Source organism: Dasypus novemcinctus, chromosome 5 (genome assembly GCF_030445035.2).
Source record: "Dasypus novemcinctus isolate mDasNov1 chromosome 5, mDasNov1.1.hap2, whole genome shotgun sequence".
In the NCBI taxonomy this organism is placed as follows: Eukaryota; Metazoa; Chordata; class Mammalia; order Cingulata; family Dasypodidae; genus Dasypus; species Dasypus novemcinctus.
The window spans coordinates 118994092-119018120 of record NC_080677.1 but is presented as its reverse complement, the minus strand read 5'-3'; the positions used below and the strand labels follow the sequence as shown (position 1 = coordinate 119018120).

Here is a 24029-nt window from a genome sequence, read left to right as displayed (position 1 = left end):
CTTCCTTCTTCAGTTATCCCTTGCCTCCTTTGCCTGCCTAATCTCTATTCGTTCAACAAGATCCAGCTCAAGTCTTCTCTGCATTCTTCAATAATCACCAAATCTCACCCCCACTTAAACACATAAGCAAAGATCGTCATGTCTTCCTTTGTGCCAGCCCTGTATCTTTTATGACAATTATCTGCATTTGTATCATTCTACTTTAAGGATAGCTATTTAATTTACCCTTCTTTGTATTTCCAATGTCCAACAAATAGCAATAGCTCAATAAATATTAGTTAAAGGAATGAACTGGTGGATACTCTTTAAAGCAATGACATGGCTTTGGAGTCTTAACAGATCTGGTTTTAAATTAGCGCTGAAAGAACTACTAGTTTTGTAACTTTGGCCAAATTGCTTAACCTGAATCCGTTTCTTCATTTGAGAGGTAGGGATAATACCTTTCACACAGGGTTGTTGTGAGAAATGAGAAAATGTGCTTTGTACATACACTGCATAGCACATTGCTGATTTTCAGTACACTAGCATGACACACCCTCTCCTTTAGTCCATGTCCTCCCATTGGGATTAATTCTTTCCTTGGGATTTGATACTACTTCTCTTCATCATCATTATTATCCTGGGTACCTAGCTCATTTCTACTGTTTAAAGGACACGATACACAGTCTTTATTTTGGACACAAACTATTCAGTTTGCTCTTTCACCTTTTATCTCAAGAAATGAGATTTAAATTTGATATAGACATCCAGTCCCAGTAAACTTCTCAAATATCCTTCAATCCAAGATATTTCTTCCTTTTAAATAGATTTCCAACATTATCATCACTATCCTACCTCTTTAACAAAGTGGTACTTATCTAAAGACATAAGTCATTGAGTGATTGCACTAACATCCCAAACTCTTCTCCCTTCCCGGTATCCATGCTCTTTGCCATGTAATTGCTACATGCCATCCTACTCTGACTCTGAAGTTGGGCATGAAACTTACTTTGGCTAATGTGTGTGTTAGCAAATATGACACAAGAAAAGGCTTAAAAAACCTGTATGAGTGTGCTTGATGTTTCTGTACCTCTGCCACCACCATGAGAACATAAGCAGACTAGCTTTCTGGGCATGGCTCAGGAGTCTCCAACTGACTGTAATTATGTGTAAGTGACCCCAAGTGCAACAGGAATAGCTGCCCAGTCAAGTTCAGCCTAAATCACTGTCCTGTGCACTCACAGAGCAGCTAAATACTGGCAGCTAAATAAATACTGTTTTAAGTCAGACTTTTAAGGTTTTTCTGTTATATGGCATTCTTTTATAGTGATAATCAATACAATATTTTTCTCTATCAAACACTTATAGATCTCTTTCAACCATAAGATATTAAGAGCCCATGTACCTCAAGATGCCCTATCTTCAGAGAACTTTTCAGAAAAGGCTGGCAAAAACATCACTTTCCCCAAACAGTAAAATCCATTTATCTATGCACATACATATCAGAGCACCACATTTTAATAATTTAATGCTATCATCTGAACTCTGAGTTAACTCTTTTTCTCCCATTCTAGATTTTCATAGTATGTTACAGACTATAGTAAATACCACAGAAGTATGTTATACCGTCATCAAATCAACTAAATGCAATATATATAGACCTTGTTTGAATTCTTTTAAGAACAAATCAACTCTTTATAGGGAAAATGAATATATTATGGATATTAGATAATATTAGAGAATTATTAACTTTACTGATGTATTATTCAGGTTATGTTTCACAGGTGAAATGACATGATGTCTAGAATTTGCATTAAGATAAATGAAAGGACACTTTTTAAAAACATGGTGATGTATCCACTGGGATTCATTGTACTTTTCTACCTTCATGTATGATAAGTTTACAATAAAACATTTTTAAACAGTAATACTATATATATATAAAAAAGTAGTGAGTACAGAAGAACATATGAAAGACACTCAAAACACTACATTAAAAAAGAACCACCTCAATTCGAAAATGGGCAAAAGCAAAATATAGATATTTCATTGACGAAGATATACAGACAGCAAATAAGCACATAAAAAGATGTTTAAAACGATTACCCATTAAAGAAATGCAAATTGAAACCACATGAGATATCACTACACACCTATTGGAAGAGATAAAATGAAAAATAGTGCCAACTCCAAATGCTGTCACAAATATGGGGAAAATGGATTGCTCATGTATTGCTTGTAACAATGTAAAATGGTACAGCCAGCCACTCAGGAAAATAGTCTGGCAGTTGCTTTCAAAACTAAAAATGGACTTCCATATGACCCAGCAATTTCAATCTTGAGCATTTTTCCCAGAAAAATAAAAACTTATATTCACACAAAAATTTGTATGTGTGTGTTTACAGCAACTTCATTCATATTAGCTAAAAGATGGAAATAACTCAAATGCCCTTCAGTGAATGAATGGTTAAACTGTGCCTACCTGTCCCACAGAATGAACTATTGACACATGCACCTTGGATGAAATCTCAAGGAAATCATGCTGAGTGAAAAATGCCCATCTTAAATGATATATACTGCATAATTCCATTTATGTAACATTTCTGAAATAATAATTACAGAGAGGAGGAAAAGATTAGTGGTTGCCAAGATTAAGGATGAGGGAAGGAATGGGTATGGCAATCAAGAGGACATATAGGGAAGCGGACGTGGCTCATCTAATAGAGCATCCGTCTACCACATGGAGGGTCCAGGGTTCGATCCCCAGGGCCTCCTGACCCATGTGGTAAGCTGGCCCATGCGCAGTGCTGCCGCGCGCCAGGAGTGCTATGCCATGCAAATGTGCAAGGAGAACTGCCCGATGTGAATAAAGCGCAGCCCACCCAGGAGCAGTGCCACACAGACGGAGAGTTGATGCAGCAAGATGATGCAATAGAAAAAAAAAAAGATGCAGTTTCCCAATGCCGCCAGATAATGCTAGCGGACGCAGAAGAACACACAGTGAATGGACACAGACAGCAGACAACGGTGGGGAAGGGGAAAGAAATAAAAAATAAATCTTTAAAAAGAAATAAAGGAAATACAAGGGAATCTTGCAGCGATGATACAGTTAAGTATATTAACTGCAGTAGTGGTTATTCAAGTTACACATGTGATAAAATTGCACAGAGCTATACACACACAGAAATGCACAAATGAATGCCTGTACAACTGGTGAAATCTGCATGAGTCATATGGTTTGATCCAATGTCAATTTCTTGGCTTTAATAATGTACTATAGTTGTATGAGATGCTAACATGACGGAGACTAGAAAGTACACAGGACTTCCCTGTACATGTCTTTGTATCCTAGGTAAATCTATAAGTATTTCAAAATAAAGTTAAAAACAAACAAAAAAGTATTGAGTCACAACTAAACTTTGTACTAATAAAATGAATCAAATTCTTACCTTTGCTGCCACTTCAGCACTAATCTCTTCTTGAGTTTCTGCTAACCTTTTCTTAGCCACTTCTGTTCTTCGATCACAATCTGCAATAAATGACTGCAGATGATCCATGGCCTAAGAAGTTTAATTAAAAGACAATTACTGCCAAAAAAAAACTTGGTTCAGAAATATCTGTACTCATAAATTACACTTTCAAAAAATACCATCATCTAAGTAAAAAAACAACAAGCAGATTTAATTCTGAATTAAAATCTTACTTGTCTTCTATAAAACTGGCAAAATGCAAACAAATAGTAATTGCCAAAAAAGGTGAGGTTATAGGCAACTATCACTTTCACACCTTGTTAAATGGAACACAAATTGCTTTATAAAAAGGTAGTGTGGGAAGCAGATTTGGCCCAAAAGACAGGGCGTCCACCTATCACATGGGAAGTCCAAGGTTCAAACCCAGGGCCTCCTGACCTGTGTGATGAGCTGGCCCATGCACAGTGCTGATGCATGCAAGGAGTGCCGTGCCACCAGAGGTGGGGAGCCCCACGCACAAGGAGTGCGCCCCATAAGGAGAACCGCCCAGCGTGAAAAAAGTGCAGCCTGCCCAGGAATGGCATCGCACACACAGAGAGCTGACACAGAAAGATGACGCAACAAAAAGAGACACAGATTCCAGGTGCCACTGACAATACAAGCAGACACAGAAGAACACACAGCGAATGGACACAGAAAGCAAACAACGGGGGGCGGGTAGGGTGGGGAACAGTAGAGAAATAAACAAATACATCTTAAAAAAAAAAAAAGGCATTTTGGTAACTGGAGGCAATCAAAAGACTAAACATGTCCCCTGATGTAGTAATACTACTTCTGGAAATTTATCTTAAGAATATAATGACAGATACATGAAGGGACTGATATTCAAAGATGTTCTCCACATTAAAAATTTAACTTGTACTCATTAAAAAAGTGTTTAGTAGAGTACTTAATGATATGGGGAAATATTCACGGTTCATTTGTAAATAAAAAGTCAGTTACAAAATGTTATATGCAGGGAACAGGTGGCTCAAGCCATTGGGTGCCTCCCTCTCACATGGGAGGTCCCAGGTTTGATCCCCAGTGTCTCCTAAAAAAAGAAGACAAGCACGTAATAGTCAGACACAGAGAACAGAGAGTAAGTACAAAAATGGAGGCGGGGTGGGGAGAATAAAAAAAATCAATCTTTTAAAAAAAATTATATGCATTAAGATCTCAACTTTGTATAATAAAGAAGCAAAGAAAAAATGAACAGTCACACAGTGTTCAAAATTATTTCTGGATATATGAATAATTTTTATTAGTTTTTTCTGTGTTTTTCAAATATTTCACAATGAAAATGTTAAATATTATAATCAGGAAAACTTGCCTTTTTTTTTCCAAAAGAAAAAGCCATCAAGAATTTTAGCAATGTGAACACTGTAAACATCTACTTCACTATTTATAGAAGACATTATCATATACATATTAATGTCTATAATTTAAAAACAATTAATTTAAAAGTAAATTTGTAACATTTGTTCCCAAGTCAAGCAATATGTGCTTTCAATTCTTACTGTAGGGAACTACAGCTAATGCAAAATACAAATGTTCAATTAAAAATCATAAATAAATAATGTTGGGCCAACTAGGTAGCTATCTTAAAAAATAAGCTATGCCCATACCTCAATTCCAAAGATGGATCAAGTGTATAAAATGAAACCATAAAAATAGGAGAATACTAGAATTCTAGAATAGGGAAGGCCTTTGAAACTAATCCAATAGACTTTTAAAAGACTAATGAATTAGAAAACAAAAATATTAGCAATAATATCTGAGCAAAAAGACTAATTTTCAATAAAAGGAGTACAAATCAATTAGAAAAATGCCAAAACCCATGATTTGCCAATAATCAAAAAAAAAACCCAGCTACATACAAGCAGGAGAATCCAATCAGCCATGTATGATAGAAGCCTCCTCGCAACTGGATAGAGGGAAGCAGACTTGGCCCAATGGATAGGGCCCATGTGGTAATATGGGAGGTCCGCGGTTCAAACCCCGGACCTCTTTGACCAGCGTGCAGCTGGCCCATACGCAGTGCTGATGCGCGCAAGGAGTGCCTGCCACGCAGGGGTGTCCCTCGCATAGGGGAGCCCCATGCGGAAGGAGTGCACCCCGTAAGGAGAGCCACCCAGCGCAAAAAAAAGTGCAGCCTGCTCAAGAATGGTGCCGCACACACGGAGAGCTGACACAACAAGATGACGCAACAAAAAGAAATACAGATTCCCGGTGCTGTTGATAAGGATAGAAGTGGTCACAGAAGAACACCACGAATAGACACAGAGAACAGACAACTGGGGTGGGGCAGGGGTGGGGGGAAAGGGGAGAGAAATTTTAAAAATGAAGTATATTTCATTTCTTCTATAATTTACATGAAAAATAACACTGCTCTTAATACCTTCTCTCTATATATAGATACTAACATGAAATGTAAACATAGGTAGATTATTAAAGAAAGGGCCTTTTATATGCTAGAAATAAGTTGCTTACATTTGCTTATATGGATGGTTCCCTAATCACTACTCTTACCAGAAGTATATGCTTAACTTTCAATAGAACACAAGAATTACATTACTTCAAAACATTTTCTTAAAATAGTCCCACCTTATACTTTAAAAAATGTTAGTCAAGAAAATACATGGTCTTACTTAGGTTAGCACTAATCTTCATATAATCACAAAGAGGATAATTTGCTAAGTTTTTTCCTAATAAGAGATAGTAATCCATACTCAAAATGTTTACTTCAAAAGATAAAAATCAAACATAAAAAAATCAAACATAAAAAAAAATTAAAGGAAATCACGTACATCAAGCTCAAAGAAAAAATCTTGTTCTTTGGATGCAATTTCATAATCTGCTCTTAAAGCCAGGTCGTGGACTTTCAGACATTCTCCAAGATCCATTCTCTGGGAGGGTGAGGGGAGAAAGACATAATATTGAAACAAACAACATTTTTCAAAAATGCTCTAATAATGAAAACGCTCTAATAATGACTGAAGCGATGAATGCACAACTATGTAAGTATAACATATACCATTGATTGTATACTTTGGATAGATTGTATGCTCTCTTAATACATATCAATAAAATTGATTTTTTAAAAAAATGCATTAGCATCACAGTTCTCATCAGAACATATATTAAATCACAGAGCTGTTTCTAAACTTTCAGATTACACAATTTCATAAGTAAGTATAACATCTGGTGGCAGAAAAAAAAACCTGCCTTCAATTCTACGAATAGAAACAGTGATTGTTTTTGTAATTAAGAACAAATGGTCAAGGAAACACTTTACAGAATCTGAAGAGATTCTAGCTTCTATATTATAACATTTCACTTAGCATGAAAGATAAAGTTAATTTAAAATGAAACTAAAAGATTGTATAAATCATATTGCTGAACTATGGTCAACATTCTGAATATTCTGATTTTTAATAAAGATGGAAACCTCAAACAAAACTGTTAACTTGGATACTGATCCCAGATCAGATTCCACATGAACTACTGAGGAAATTAATAAGACCTAATATAGGTTCACAAACAACAAGTATCTAACCTCATTCTTGATGTACAAATATTAAGGAAATAAAATGAATAGTCTTCCTGAGCTCAGAATCTTTCTATTTAGAATTTCCAAGTAGGCATTATTTACCAAACCAGAGACTTTTCTCATACTGAGACAAAATCCCTAAAAATCTATCCACCCATTTTTATATGCATACGTATCCGAAGAACTTAAAAAAAGACCTTATATGAAAGGAGCAGATGTGGCTCAAGTGGTTGAGTGCCTGCTTCCCACATGGGAGGTCCCGGGTTCGGTCCCCGGTGCCTCCTAAAAAAACAAACAAAAAAAAACAGACAAAAAAGCAAACAAATGAAAAAACCAACTCAGGTGAGCCAATGTGGTCAGTGGCTAAACACAACACAAGGTTCAGGTGAGCCAATGTGGTCAGTGGCTAAACACAACACAAGGTACTGGGTTCAATGCCCAGCTCGGGTTCCTCAAAAAAAAAAAAAAAAAAAAAGAAAGAAAAAAAGGCCTTATGTGAAATCCTTTGTGTGAAAAAATATGCTAAATGCAAAGATAATTACAGATGTTGATTAATGGATGATCAAACAAAAAGAAAAATTTTTCTGACTGGACATATTCAACCCCACTCCCAAATACATCAGAATCTCTGGTGGGCTGGTAGAAAGATACAGAGTAAACTAATCTGAAATGTACAGTAAATATTCCTGTTGTTTCATTTTGTTATTTTTGTTACACAAACTATACACAAAGTAAAAGAACAATTAAAACACTGAACAGCAGTTAGGTTACCACCCCATCCCCGCCCAGCTTCAACGAGTATCCATTTGTGCCAAGCACTATGCTAAGTGGTAAGGATACAGTGATTTGTAAGACAGAGACACTTTTTGCCCTCTTGGAGCTTACAATCTAAAAGAGAAGAAAACTAATAAATGAGAATTGTTTCTATGAATAAAATTTAAGGTGACCCAATAAACTGCAATGCTCCTTGGGTGGCTTACTTAGGATGGGGTGATCAGAGAAGACTTTTCTGAAGAGGAGAAACTTTAAATACAAACAAAACCCCACACACGCACACGAAAATAAGACAAGAATGAAAGAAGCTGATGGCAAAAGAATGTTGTCATTGCCTTTGCTATGCCCAATCCAGCCAGTATGTTCTTTAACAATTCTTTAACAGTACTCACTCCAACAACTGTCTTTACATTTATTTACATGTATTTCCACAAACCATGTTATGCTTATTTCCTAAAATAACAAGATGTTATAGTTAAAAAGGAACTTTGATCCAGTCAGTAATTCTCAACCTGAAACTGGGGAGCTTTTAAATACCGAATGAAGCTTTTGAAAATTAGTTCCAAGTTCTTAACCATCCCCATCTCCCAGGACTGACTGAATTGTAAAGCCTGCCAGTTGTTTTTAACGTACAGTGTTGAGAACTACTCAATGATCTATTTTTACTCCCATTCTACAGATCTAGAGGAAGTGAAATACTGAAAGACCGACTTGCTCAGGTTACCTATTAGGAAACTTGGTGAGACTGATTCCTAGTCTAATACTTTTTACACTTAACCAGGCTGGCTCCAATTATTTCAATAATAACCCACCTTCAAATATTTTTAGATAACAATCATCCCCCATAACATCCAAAACAGTTCTGTACAAACATTCAAAATAGCTGTCCACTGTCTTTTCTCTGGTTATCTCCCCTATATTTATCCCCAATTAACTACATTTCCAGTGCCTTCTCAACTAAGACTTAGAAGTAACATAAAAACCTTAAATTCACTGTGCTTAACCTTAACATCTTTGGTGCCACCCATACCTCCCTCCTTTGGCAGGAATTTCAGACTTCCTTTTACAACCAACCAAAGGAAGAAAAGAAACGATCTGAATCAAGAACAAAATGGACACAATAAAGGACGAACTATGCCACTGCAGTAAGGAGTGGCATTTTGGGTGAGAAGAGTTGTAGAAAGGCTGTGCTTTGGGGGGTGGATATGGGAGGGGGAAAATTTATTAACTCACTACAATGTTAATTTTACAAGGACAAGAATTTTTTATGTTTTATTCACTATGTAACTATTTTTTCAATGATCCGAACTGGGAAAAGAGAACAGAGAAGAACAATGGCACATAACAAGCAAGAGTGGTCAAGATAAACCTCAAGACAAAACTGATCTGAGCCCCTGTATGGGAGATCTGCTCAGCTCTCCCTGGATTTACCTCTTTAGCTTGGTCTCCCTTTTTTAAGTGTTTAGTGCCACTCTTCTCTCTTTTTTCCCATGTGCTCTACTTGGGCTTGTCACTATCACAGGCCACAGCCCTTGCAGTTCTACAGTCTATTCTGATTTCACCATGGTAGATTTTGGGACCAAAGCCCTATAAGCTTGGGCCTAACTAAAATAAGGAAGGTTCTTTTAACTGGAATATCCTCAGTGCTTATTTCTTCAGAGATGTACAGGGGCAGTAGGTAACAAAGCAGATTTTCATAATTATAGATCCTAGTTATCTATTTTCCTCTGTCCATACATCACAACTAAGGAAATACCTTGTCACACTGTGCCATGCACATGAGTATTTAAAACAAAAAAGAAACACAACCAAGCCAAAAACCCAAGTACCACCTGCTATCACATTAAAAGTGAGTACAGAGAAAGGATGTATAGGTTAACAATCTCCACAGCCCTAGTCATCTGATTAAAAACAACTGCAGGGAGAACCATAATAGAACCATATCAGGACCAACTATGGAAAAAGTCTCAAAAGCTTGTTTCTCCATCAAAGCAAACTTTGACTTCATCACTGACAGTACAGACATGTTTGGAACACTAAGTATTCATACTTCCTGATGCTTCCCTTTTTAAATAAATAAGCTTAAAATAGAACAAAATAAAATGTTTTTATTTTTATTCTTATTCTCTATCTGTGATGAAATCAAAAGAATGTATTACAGATTTTTTTTAATTTAACGAATAATTTATTTCATAATTAAATGCTTTCCACAAGTTCATTTTTGGTTTTAAATTAACAGACATCTATATTTTTAGGTTATAAATAGAAAAATTACTAATTATTTTCAATTGAGTAAATTCACTTTTGTATTTTCTCTTCTCCATCCTAAATCCATTTCCTCCATGAAAGCTTAATCTGGTAACTTTTCTCTTATATGCCAAAGTAATTTTATATTTTGCCTTCGTGTTTAACACAGCTGTTTCTATTAAGTGCTTTCTAACTGTTCCTTTGAAATTCCAAAAGTGGTGATTATCTCCCCAAATGGGCTCTAAGTTTCAAGTGAAAAAAAAAAAAAACGGTTCATTTCTCTTATTTTTCCTTCCTATATGAAAAGACCTGATTTTGCACAACCCAATACTATTAAATAAACTTGAACATTTAATTAAGAAATTTTACTTTCAAGAACTTATGGAAACAAGGAAAGAAGTCCACAAAGATAATAGAAAATAAAGTTTAACAGTGTTGTTTTTTGATATAAAAAAATTGTAGAAACATTTTAAGAGTCTAACAGAAGTTTGATTAATTCAATTATGGAAGAGCCGTACAATGAAACATTACATAGCTATTAAAAATAATGTTCTTGATACACACAAAGTGGAAGGAAAAGAAGGTGAGAAAGAAATAAAATGTCATTATTGCTAAATCAAAACTGTTAAAAAGGTCATTTGAACACTTTGGTATTGGCTGAATTATATACAATAAGTATGTGCTATTCTTATCAGAAACATCAATGAAGCCACGCTAATTTTGGAGAAAAAAAAAATTTAAGGGAACAGAGTTACATGGATACCCAAATTCAACAACAAAAACACAGTACAGCAAACCAAAGTGTTAATTATACGTTTCAGAGTACTGTCAAGTGTAAACCAGCCCTATGGGGGACCACAGCCCCTTCTCAATTAGAGGTGGAATGGACATCATCATCCCAGGATCCTCAAGATTGGGGAATGAACTATGGACTAAAGTAGACTTACTAATATTCTACTATAGACTTATTGTGATTCTAGCAAAGGAAGAAATTGTATTGATGTACAGGCAGTGGCCATTGGAGGTTCTGAGGGCAGGGAGAAGGAAAAAACAGGTGTAATCAGGAGGCATTTTTGGGACTTCGGAATTGTCCTGAATGACACTGCAATGTCAGAAACAGGCCACTAAAAATCTTGTCATAACCTACAGAATTGTGCGGGACAGAGAGTAAACTACAATGTAAACTTTATTTTCTTCTAAAGATTTATTATTTTTTTATTTCTCTTCCCTTCCCACCCCAGTTGTCTGCCCCCTGTGTTCACTGACAGTGTGTTCTTATGTGACTGCTTCTATTCTTATCAGCGGCACTGGGAATCTGCGTTTCTTTCTGTTGCGTCATCTTATGTCAGCTCTCCGTGTATGCCGCGCCATTCTTGAGCAAGGCTGCACTTTCTTTCGCGGTGGGCGGCTCTCCTTACGGGGCTCACTCGCTGCGCATGGGGTTCCCCACGCAGGGGACACCCCTGCGTGGCAGGGCACTCCTTGCACACATCAGCACTGCGCATGGGCCAGCTCCACATGGGTCAAGGAGGCCCAGGGTTTGAACTGTGGACCTCCCATGTGGTAGGCGGACGCCCTATCCATTGGGCCAAGACCGCTTCCCCAATGTAATCTTTAATCCACGCTTAGTGCAATGCTCCAAAATGTGTTCATCAATTGCAATGAATGCACCTCACTAAGGAAGAACGCTGTTAAAGTGGTAAAATGTGGGAGGTGTGGAGATAGGGGTATATGGGAATCCCCTATATTTTTTATGTGACATTTGTATAATCTAATGATCTTTAGTGTAAACTAATGGCATTAACATGTTAATGAATATGCCAGTGACAGAAACTAAGCACAGTAACACCGCCAAGGAACAGAAGATAAACTTGCTTTGTCATGTTAGTACATTTGCTCAGAGCTAGACCCTGAATGTACAAGAATTTAATTCTATGAAAGCATTTATATTCTCAATGAAAAAACAACTAACCAAGCCATTAATCTAAAGCAAGAATTGCAAAGGAATATAAAGAAGTAGATACAATGATCTGACTGCCATACTGTATGCCAGAAACAAAGCCAAAAATTATTAATAGGTCATTAGATAAACAATTTAAGAAAGAGCCATACTAAAGAATATTACGCAGGCATTTAAAAAGAAAAAAAAGTAGGCCACAGGTAATGGAAACTTCTCCAATACTGGTCAAGTGAAAAAATGCAAACAATATAATACCATTTATATTTGTTTTTTAAATACACATAGACATGCACACATGCTGGTAAACACACAGAGAGAAGAGTGAAAATCTAATCTGTTGACAGGGTTTAGGTCTGGCAAGGGTAATGATGCATAATGGGAAGTGTTCATATTTTATACTGTCTTCTTATACCTGAAGAGTATATTGCTTAAGCAATAAACAAATGGAGATACTGAAAAGTGTTTCTAAAGCATAAAGAGTTACATGCAGGATCATAGTAAATTACCACAGGAAGTTTAATTAAAGATGAGGAAGAGTGCTTGGGAATAATCGTGTACATTTCTATAAAATCTGTCTTAATAATGCCAAGAAAAGTTTCCATTATACCTAGATTTTAAAATAATAATTCCTTCATAATTTTAACTACAACACATTTAAAAACGAAAACACTCCTTTTAAAGCAAAAGTTCTATTTTCATCTAACCTGGCTTTAATTCTGCCACTTATTTATTTATACTTTTTAGTTTGCTTTAAATAATACTCATTTGTCTTTTTATTATATGTTCCACTACTTTAAGAGTCTCAAAGATACAGGCAAAAGACCCAAAATATGACAAATGCTAATAATTTGGACAAAGCAGAAAGACAGCAAGGAGTTTAAGAATAGATTGTAAGAGAAAAAGATGTGGCTCAAGCGCCCGAGCTCCGGCCTACCACATGGGAGGACTTGGGTTTGGTTCCTGGTGCCTCCTAAAGGAGACCGGTGAGCTGACACAAGATAACGCAGAAAGAGACACAAGGAGGAAAATATAATAATGAGAGACACAACAAAAACGGAGAGGACGTGGCACAAGCAATTAGGCACCTCCCTCTAACATAGAACATGCAAAGTCCCAGGTTCGGTTCCAGGTGCCTCCTAAGAAAAATTTTAAAAAAGGAAAACACAGCAACTGCGAACAAAGAAGGGCCAGGGAGAAATAAGTAAATAAAATAAACCTTTAAAAAAAAAAAAAGGTTATAATACTGGTAAAGTACTAAAAGGAATACAAACCAGCATAAGAAAGACAGAAATAAAACCATAACAGCAGGACAGAGAGCACAGGAAATAAACATCTCTGGCCTACCATTTGAATCTGTTCATATGCTGCTCCAATCCTAATGTTACTTTCTAAAACATAACTCACCTAAACTTTGATCCTCACCTCTTGGATCTTCTCTTTTTTCCTTCCTCATATTCGTAAAATCTCGCTTCCCTTCCATCATGTACAATGATTGCTTCAAGGCCCAGCTCAAGAACAACAAAAAGTCTAGTATCATATGGAGAAAGTCTTGAAATGACAAGACCTGGATATGAATTTCAGCTATGCCACTATGGTTTTAAATTTTAATAAGTTTTTCTTTGTTAATTTCAAACCTGGTGCTCAAAACTGTTAAGTCTTAAACATGAATACTGGGCCGAGTGGAACGGGACACACTGTGCATGTAGACAGAAGTTCCTGCTTTTCTACTGCATCCTAATTTCTTAACTGCCCATGCCACTCTTATGTTCCACCTCCACAACCATTTTTCCCTGAGCAGATAAAGAAAAACAGAGCACTTCTACCTTTTCTTAGTATTTATTTGAAGAATATAGCAAGAAATACTTTTTGAAAAATCCATTTCTGACTCTAGATACGCAAATATTTTTACATAGATCATTAAAACAAGAGTTCTTGCCTACAAACACCATGCTATCTAACTGGGAAGACAGAGAGAACATACACATAAACAAGATAAATAGCAAGTGTCAAATTAGAAGTATAGAGAGCAGGTGCTACACTGGGGTCCAGAGGCCAAACTGCTACAGATTAAGGCAAGTGTGTTATAAGCCAGGAAGGATTTAAATCTGTAGAGAGGAAAAAGGATACCCCAAGCAGTGAAGAAGGGGTAATCAAAATGAGAAGCATGCTGGGGAGGGAAAGTAATAAGATAACAATGAATAAATCAGTTTGGCCAAAAGACTCTGAAGAGGTCAAGTAGGTTAAGGATTTTAGATTTTTGACTATATACAACAGGGTACCAACAAAAGATTTTACGTAGGAGCAACAAATGGCAAGTTCATTTCCACTCAGGAATGACTGGCTTCTTCTCAATATTCAGATCTCTTCAAATGTCACTTCATCAAAAAGTGCTTCCCCAAACATCCTGCTAGAGTAGTCCCTTGTCCCCTGAACCCAGACACTTAATTCTCTGACCATGCTTTTCTATCATAGCCAATTCCACTACCTGAAAAACACATATTTTTTTTTTCATACCTGGTTGTGTGCTTCCTACATTAAATATAAACTCCCTTCACTAATGCAGAGACTCATGTTCATTTCTGTATTCATAGCTCCTAGCATAGGACATGGCACACAGTAGGTAACAGATAAGTACTTAAGTGAATGAATGAATGAATGAATACTGATCTCAGAGATCAGCACCACTCCCAGAGAAATGAAAACAAAACACAAATCATTTCTTGGGGGAAATTTCTTGTTAACTTTTACATTTAAAATTTGTTGCGTGTGTGTTTTGGTTTTTTTTTTTTTTGGAACATCTATACAGTTTTTATTTGCTTGTAGTATAACTTCAGAAATAACTGCTCTAAAAACAAGTTCTAGGGAAGTAGACTTGGCTCACCTGATAAGAGTCTCCGCCTACCACATGGGAGGTCCAGGGTTCAAACCCAGGGCCTCCTGACCTGTGTGAACCGGGCCCACGCGCAGTGCTGATGCACACAAGGCGTGCCCTGCCATGCAGGGGTGTGTCCCCCACTTAAGGGAGCCCCACACACAAGCAGTGCGCCCTGTTAAGGAGAGCCACCCTGCATGAAAAAAGTGCAGCCTCCCCAGAAGTGGCACCACACACACAGAGAGCTGATGAAGCAAGATGACGTAAAAAAGAGATGCAGTTTCCCAGTGCCGCTGCCAAGAATACAAGTGGATACAGAAGAACACACAGTGAATGGACAGAGAGCAGACAGGGGGGAGAAACTTTGAAAAAAAAAAACTTTAAAAAAATTAAATTTAATTTAAAAAAGTTCTGTAAATACTCTAATTCCCATCTTTCACCTCTTTTTTTTCTCTCCTTAATTCCAACCTTACTTAAATTTCATCACTCAAAATACTATTATGGTAAATATAATTAGGGGAAAACATAAGAACCTACCTAAACTTGGAAATTTTACAAACTACATTATCCAAATTTATCAACATACATGTGTGTGACCAAAAGAGTTTAGGGAATAATATATATACAAAATGTTCCAATTCTGTATAAGTCAGGGTAAAACATGAAATGCTTTAAAAGTTCCCTTAATGTGTAAAAATCAAACTAGAAAGGATTTTACTAAATCATTTGGTCTTGCCTCCTATATATCAAGATAGAACTCATCACATTTTAAAATATTTCCAGTTATAAAAGAAATCTATGGGGAGCATATTTGGCTCAATGGATAAGGGGAGCATCAGCCTACCACATGGGAGGTCCAAGGTTCAAACCCAGGGCCTCCTGGCCCATGTGGTGAAGCTGGCCCACATGCAGTGCTGATGCGCACAAGGAGTGCCCTGCCATACAGGGGTGTCCCCGCATAGGGGAGCCCCACATGCAAGAAGTGTGCCCGGTAAGGAGAGCAGCCCTGTGTGAAAAAATTGCAGTCTGCCCAAGGAGTGGGGGCACACACACAGAGAGCTGATGCAGCAAGATGACGCAACAAAAAGAGACACAGATTCCCGGTGCCACTAACAAGAATGCAAGCAAACACAGAAGAACATACAGCAAATGGACACAGAAAGCAGACAACTACTCTGGGGGGTGGGGGGAAAGGGTAGAGAAATAAATAAAATAAATCTTTAAAAAAAAAGAATCTATGACTTCTTTTGATAGCCTGTATAATAAATACATTCGTTTCATATTTTCATGTACTTTTTGTTCTATTTTGTGTTTCAATGACCTACATTCACCAAATGATGCATTTATATTACATCCTCCCTTTCACAATGAATAGCATCAGAGAACACACTAGTTTTTACAGACTTGTTAGAACACAGCTTACCAAACTGTATATTTCTCTAACAAAGATCTGAAGGATTCAAGGAATAATGAAAGGATAATTCCTGGCTCTTAGTTTGTAAGCAGTAACAGAGACTCATGATAAAGAAAAACAAATTTCACAACAGAATATATTAACCAAGTAACAGACAATGAAACACAATCTGCTCCAACAATGACCTCCAAACCTTCTTCTGCTTTGTATGGGAAAAATCTGTCTTTGCTACTTTCTTATCTATTTTGTCTCAAGAATCATTCTAAATGATAGGTCCACAATTTAAAACTTCTCTAAAAAATATGGAGAGGAGTAAGTGATGATAAATAAGGTGGGCCATGTGTAAAATTATTGAAGCTGGCTGATGGGTACATGGAAGTTCACTATTTAATTCTATTTTTCATGTTTGAGGTTTTCTATTAAAAAAAAAAAAGGTTCTTCCCTCAGATTGATTATTATTCTATAAAATAAAAATTTTAAGTAATTTGTATTTGACTTATAAAGACTGGACATCAGAGCTACAATTCATCAAATCTATATGCATGTATGTTTGTATTTAACCATTAATCCAAGCAATGGATGAATGTGCTGACTACAATCAACTAGAGATGAAGAGTAAACAAAGATTCTAAAATACATGATCTCTGGCATATCTTAAAAAAATAAAAAATCACCTCCATAAACCTCAAGTGTATTAAGTTATTTTAAGTACACAAAATGAATGACTGCGGGATTATACAGAATGACAGAAAAGGGTTATTTCCAAACGGCATATGTACCCCAAATACTTAGAGTACTCTTGCCCATTTGCTAAAAAATGTTCCAAACTATATTGAGGACTTGGTTTTTAAAGTTTAACAGCAAACTTTTAATTGTGTGATGGGAAACTTGTAATGAGACTCTAATATCCTAGGCACCAAATGATTTTTGCTTTAGGCTACCTCTAAAAATACTTGTTAAAGAAAGACACATTATTATTAACTGAGGAGAATAAAATACAAACAGTAAATCTTTGCTTAAAAAAAGAACATAATATACTTCAAAGCCAAATCTGGTAAAACCTAGATTTTATCTGGCATTTTGCCCACTGGGAAGTGGCAGAAATTGGCTATGATATAAATTTAACTTAAAAAAAAAAAAAAATCAAGTCAATAATCTGGACTAATACCAAAATTTTAAACACCAAACTAGACCAAAACAAATTATTTCTGGAAAGACATTATTTGCACTTAAATCCACGGACTAATTTTTTCACATTTGTGTGTATAACCACTGCTGACATATTCTGATGAGCAATTCAACTAAACCAAGATGTTCTCTGGCTCTTTTCTGTTAAAGGTAACACCACTGTTAATATTTGAAATGTAAAATCTTAAAACCTACCAATTTTGTAGTATTCTACTTCTCAGTGGATGAATTACTCATTCAAAAGAAGGAAAAGGTACACTGTTCTAGATAGTGGAGTCATAGCACTAAACAAAACAAGGACCTGCCCTCATGAAACCTACATTATAATGGTTCGTTGAGAAAAATTTTGTACATGTCTACTTTTTATCATGTTTTCATAGTTCTTTAGAGTATAAACTATTACCAAAGATACTTCAGCAATTTTAATATTCAGGTTAATATGTACCCAATTATCTGTTCAGAGACCAGGCCTTAACCAAGAGTCAGAGAAGGAATAAAGTTTCAATTAGTAAAAAACGGCACTTTCGATAAAACTCAGAACCTCCTAGGAAACCATAATATCAACTCAATTTTTGGCCAAGCAAAAAATATTCCCATTTAATGCATACAAAAAAACCGATAACCTTTTACTTTAATAATGACGTTGACAATGTCAGAGTTCCTAACCGTCTCCCTATTTCTCAAGATTCTTTTCAAATCCCCTTTTAAGCAGCAAAACTTGTTTTAAGCAAAATTTCATAGAAAATCTCTATATCTAAAATATGTGAATTTTTAGTTTAAATAGGAAAAACTGGCTTATCCTCATGTCCCTAGTGGCTGAAATACCTTCAAATAGCCAGAATCATCTAAAAATCACTACCCTTGGGCTATCTAAAAACTAACAACAAATAATACCTTTTAAAGTATTTAGATTTAAGTAAATCTGATATTCCTACATGCTATACAATACTCCGTTGATTCTATGATTGTGAGACATTTGACAAGTACAATTTTTCTGAGCCTTAATAGTTCCCGTCTATAAAATGATTGACCTTGGACTAGAAGACATGAGCATCTGTCAACACTAAAATTATATTCTATGATGAGAGCTATAATAAATGTAGTAGTACCATCTTTTGAATTTTAGGCAGGCACTTTTTTTGTTTTGTTTTTAGAAGGCACCAGGGACCAAACTCAGGACTTCACATGTGGGATGTAGGAGCTCAGTTACTTGAGTGACATTGGCTCTCTATGGGCAGGCACTTTGAGAAGACGCACTCTTGTTTCTGCAGATATTAATTTCAAGCTTTTGCTACCAGCTTTTGTTTCAATGCCTTCTGTGAATTATTATCATGTCTGTTTCCCAGAACACTAGGAACCAGATGGAAAAATTTTAAGCACTTCAATATCCTTATCTTTCCTCAGAGAAGCAATGTACCAGAAATAAGTCTTGTAGAAAAGCAGAATGACAACCCTGCTTAGGCTTGTGTTTTGCAGTTTTTGCCTAAATCTGAAAGAGGAAGCTGTCAATTATCTGCATGGCAAAGTAACAGGAAGAAACAGAGTGTGCCGAAATGGGGAAAGAGTTGGACTAAAGTAAGAAAATATTCTAGGTGAACAGGAAAATAACCCAGGGCTTTGAAGTACAGTTAACTTCCTAAGCTATAAGAAATGTTCTTGTTTCTTATAAAAATCATAATCTGAAGTTACATATAATTATTTTGATTCTCTGTTCTACATTTTACCTCCTCTGATTAATTTATTAGCTTAAGAATTAGTTCTTCGAGATTAATGAAAGGTAAACTATTACAGGGACATTTTCATCAAACTGAGCTCCAAAAAGATTCTATACTAATTATCAGGTATAAGTACAATTTTAGAAATCATATTTCCCATCCCCAAGAGTTGCTATTGTCTAACCTAACCTCTTTACAAAGAAAAAGTCATGGAATACATTTCTATGTATAATTTTGTTAATCTAGAATCTTAGGTAAGTCACTGTTTCCTGGAATTGACAGATCTGAGGAATAAGCTCAGCAAAACTAAAAAGCAACTCTATACAACAAAGAAAAAGCACACAATCAAGTTACAATTTAGTTCTATTCATTCATCTTAAAGAATGTATATAAAAAATAGGCATCTTAAACATAAAAAGGTGTGAACTGTTAGACTCTCCTGGAAAAGTACTTGTCACCAACAATTTGAAGATTCACCATTGTTTTCTGTACCGCAAGACAATGCTTCATACCTACCTGTCTGGGGTATGTCCTTAATTTAACCACTTATCTAAACATTTAGACATCTTCAGCAAAGTGAACTAATCATTTCTGAAATGTGAGATCAGAAATCTTTTATTTCAGTAGTTTCAAGCAAATGAGAAATGAAGCCTGCTCAAAGTTTAGCCCCTACTAACGCCTACCACTATCAGACACAGCCAGACAAAGGGCAGCTACTTATAGTGAGTAGTCATTTAAACCAAATCCAAAATCAGGGAATTTAATCCTGTGGTCCATTTTTAAAGAGTTCATCATCTTTGCAATTTATCTTATAAATTAAAATATGATACTCAAGCATTAACCAACATCTCTAAAGACATGGAATCTAATTTAAGTCAACTTTACATTATTAGGAGTCAGCAATATAAATGGATTTTAAGTGGCAACACTACTTGCAAATTGAGCGATGTGAATTTAGTATTGACTAACATTTCTTCTCTACAATTCCACATGTAAAAGTGCACAAATATTAACAAAAATATGTGCTACTTTGGATAAAAGTCTACTCTGCCTAACACAGCAAAAGAAACTACAATTTATCAATTATATTGGGAACAGATCTAATTCAGTTGGCTGAGTGCCTGCTTCCCAGGGATAAGGTCCCGGGTTCAATCCCCAGTGCCTTCTTAAAAAAATTATTTCTGAACCACAAGTGTAGCAAATGCTGGATGTATCATAACTGCCTCTGTTTTCCAAATAAGAAATGCTTCTAAGAAGTTGCTCTAAAGAATGGAAAAAATTATAAAGCTAAACAGCAACTCCTTTTCTAAGGAAACACATTACTGCAGATTTAAATCATCAACCTGAACAAACAATATAACAACTTAAAAAAAAAAAACTTTATAATAATTTCACAAGGAAATAGATATCTTATCAAGTAGTTCATTTTGGCAGTATACCAGTAACAAACATTAGGTTTAGTAAATACATACAGTTCCAGAGAGGACATCATGAGGGCAACAGTTGAGAAGGTGACTCTTGCATACTCTGTCATCACTGAATTTGATTCGTTGACGAGTAGTATCTCCTGTAATATAGAAAAGTTAATAACATTCGAGGTTAGACAACTGAACAGTATTTATCTTTTTAGAGTCCTACTATCACTAGCCTTTTATGTGTGGCTACACACACACCTTTATAAATCAGTTCAAGAGGAATTAGTTATTTATATAACATCCTATAGGAAAACTATTTTAGACAACATGCAGTTGCAATATGTGCCCTACACAAGTAATTTAAAAGTCAAAGTGGGAAAGTAATGCATTCTGTTAAATAGAGTTCTTCTGAAAAGCATGGGATTTTAGAGCAGGAATGGACCTTAAAGATTATCAAGTCCAACTCCTTCATATTACAATCAAAGAAACTGAGGCCTAAGAGGTTATATACAACTTGGAGCAGACCCACTAGGAGTTTCTACTTATTGGTCCCTTCTTGACATTTAAGCAATGATTTATTGTGTAATTATTTACATTAATTGGAAAACATAAAATGTAATCTTGCAAACATTGCATACACACTGCGAATGCCCACTGAACCCCAGACGCCATTTCTTCCACTATTTTGTTCCAGTTGCAGTGTCTCCCTTTTGCTGCTGGGAGGAGTTAGAGAGGGTAGAATAATGTGTTTTAGAGCTCAGGAACCCAGGAGAAGGACGTACACACCAGTCAAACAAAGGGACACTGGCCAAAATGAAATGTTGAATTTAATGCCTCCAAAGGTCTCATAGACCTCTAAGTTTTATTTCATCTGTGCTATAATATACCAAACTGGGTACACTTAAAATTCATTCTGTCTTCATAATAATACACAATACACCTCCTAAACACAGAAGCATCCAACCTGCTTATCAAATATGGCTATCTGCTCAAAACTTTATAAACAATCTAAGAATAGGAAGGTAATCAGTTCTAATAACAACTTATAGATTTTACAATTCATTGTTTAGAATCTTTGGACAAACAAAAGGAAAAATTCATAAGGATGTTTCCTCTATGTATGTATAACGATAAGCCCTAATGTAAGTGTTTTATTTTAGCCTTAAATTGTAATAACCTCAATATCAGAATTGATGAATGAAAACCTACTGGTGAATTACTGAAGCGAGAACTGTTGGTACCAAAATAAATTGTAAATACCTTTGTACTTCACATGATGCCTGGGGCACTCTAAAAACTTTCAAGAAAGTGAGTCAGTGATTTTAAATTAATTTCTGTATTTTCACATGTGAATAACAAAAAAGGTTACCCCTTCACATGGTCTTATTTTGAAAAACTTAACTTACAGTGAACTAAATATTGCCATTTTTAAGTGGGGTAAGATTTTGTTCAAATTGTTTTAACTTGATTAAAAAGACTTAAAAAAACATTGTACTTTGCAACCAGGGTATATGAAATTTATAGCTAAAATGATAGCTTCAGAGCAGTTCAACAATAGGTTTTCTAGAGGCTAGTAGTCTCTAGTTAAAGTAGGGTATTTTTGACACTACAATTTGGAATTGTGTTCACGCCTGCTACTATAATAAAGGTTATTTTGATGGTCTTTTTTTTTTCCTTCTTTTAAACACAACTGCTTTTGTTCCACATTCATTAACACATCTGAAAAGTTGGTGATAACTCACGGCTCGGCGAATGCGGGGCCTTTCTGACACTCCCTTGCAGATTGAAGTAGGCAGGCATAGATACATTGAACCTTTACAAATAAAACAAGGGGCCAGATTGTTCAGTTTGTATAGAATAGACCCTGCCAGCAATTTCAATACAGCATCTAGAAGTACATGTTGACTGTAAATATTCTTGTATATGAAAACAAAAGTGAACAAAATCAGGGTTTTGTTTGTTTCTTTTAATACTGATTTAACAAGAATAATCCCAGAGAACAATATGATTGACCATAAATATAAGTCAAGAATGGAGCTCTGGAATACGGTCCTTGGGTCAAATGAGGTTAAAAAAAAAAAATTTTTTTTTAAAGTATATTTCACCAAGACTTTGGTAAGGACCTTAAGCCCATATTAGAATGATACTATGATTTGCTCCTGGAATGGCAATGCTATATTAGAGGCTTTTTTTGGTTTTTAGCATGTAAGAAAAACTATTTCAAATCTGTACTGTAATTATGCTACGGAATTTAAAGATTATGAAAACATTTAAAGTAGAAAAAAAACAAAAAGAACCTCACTTAACTAGGAGTATCCTAATAGAAGTATCTAAGCTTTTCGATAATGGAACAGCAGTATCTTTTCAGTTCTTTGTTAAACTAATTGCTTCAGGGTTTTATAAGGCAGGCTTTAAAATAAAATCAAGATCATGGAAGTTTTAGTAATCAAACATTTCATCAAGCAGGGTGATATTCTACTTAAGAACTCAGAACATTAAGTCTAATATTAAGTTATATGTGCCCTGAAGACACATTGATCAGGTAAAATTTGAACAACTCCAAATATAATAGCCCCGAAAAGCTTTTTAAAAAAGAATAAGTTTCTATAAATGCCAAAAAAAATTTAAAAAATAACTACTCTGCATATGAATGGGTGCTTTGTATAAACATTTGATAACTGTTGTAAATACAATAAATACAGCTATCAAATATTAGCCTGTAAATTATAAAAATCTTTACTAAAACAATGAAATAATAAAACTCCTAATAATTGGAAATACAAAAATACTTTAGAGGAATTAGCAAATGATAGTTTGTTTATTAATTATTTTTAAAGCTTTACTTAAGGAACTTTAAGGATAACATTTTAAAGTAATTTGCCTACATTACCATGCAGTATTTAATAAATTTTTGGCCTTATGAAAGTATAATTTGGCTAAACCAGTAAAGACTTAACAAAATAAAATTACTAGTAATTTCAGTTTCTGTAAGATATCTGGCCCAAACCATGTTTTTTAAAGGAAATTAGGCGAAACAGCACCCATTAAAAAAAAAAAAAAAGACTGCAAGTAATAGGGGACAAATATGAACCCAAACTTCCTCACAATATAAGGGATTACTTTATGAATTTGATGTGCTCTATCTTTGGATTTTCTGAGCATACAGCCAAATAAAAACTAACCAAATTAAGAAAAAAAAAAATTGCCCTGTTACATTAAGGTTGCATCCAAACCACAGAATCAAATCTATTATTGAGCATATCCTCTGTGCCAAGCAATGGGGTTAACAAAGAGGCATATAAGAAATACAAGCTCTCTACCCTCAAGAGACCATGATTTTGCTAGAAATAGGACATATAAATGAAAAATTAACACAGGCAGCATGATTCCAAGTGCCACATGGTGC

General features: G+C 35.4%; 1 protein-coding gene across 20 annotated transcripts in view; it reads right to left on the bottom strand.

The window, feature by feature from the left end:
• Positions 1 to 24029, bottom strand: part of LUC7L2 (LUC7 like 2, pre-mRNA splicing factor) — a 61967-nt gene that overhangs the window by 25488 nt on the left and 12450 nt on the right. For 10 of the 20 annotated variants that reach the window (XM_071215298.1, XM_071215299.1, XM_071215304.1 and 7 more), the window contains 4 exons: positions 22366 to 22436; positions 20681 to 20775; positions 6296 to 6394; positions 3429 to 3539 (listed from right to left, as the gene is read on the bottom strand). In XM_071215298.1, coding sequence (XP_071071399.1) covers positions 3429 to 3539; positions 6296 to 6394; positions 20681 to 20775; positions 22366 to 22423 — 363 coding nt within the window. In that variant the 5' untranslated portion in view covers positions 22424 to 22436. The remainder of the gene's footprint in view (positions 1 to 3428; positions 3540 to 6295; positions 6395 to 20680; positions 20776 to 22365; positions 22437 to 24029) is intronic. The other 10 variants (XM_071215301.1, XM_058297449.2, XM_004475557.5 and 7 more) reach the window with 1 other exon arrangement.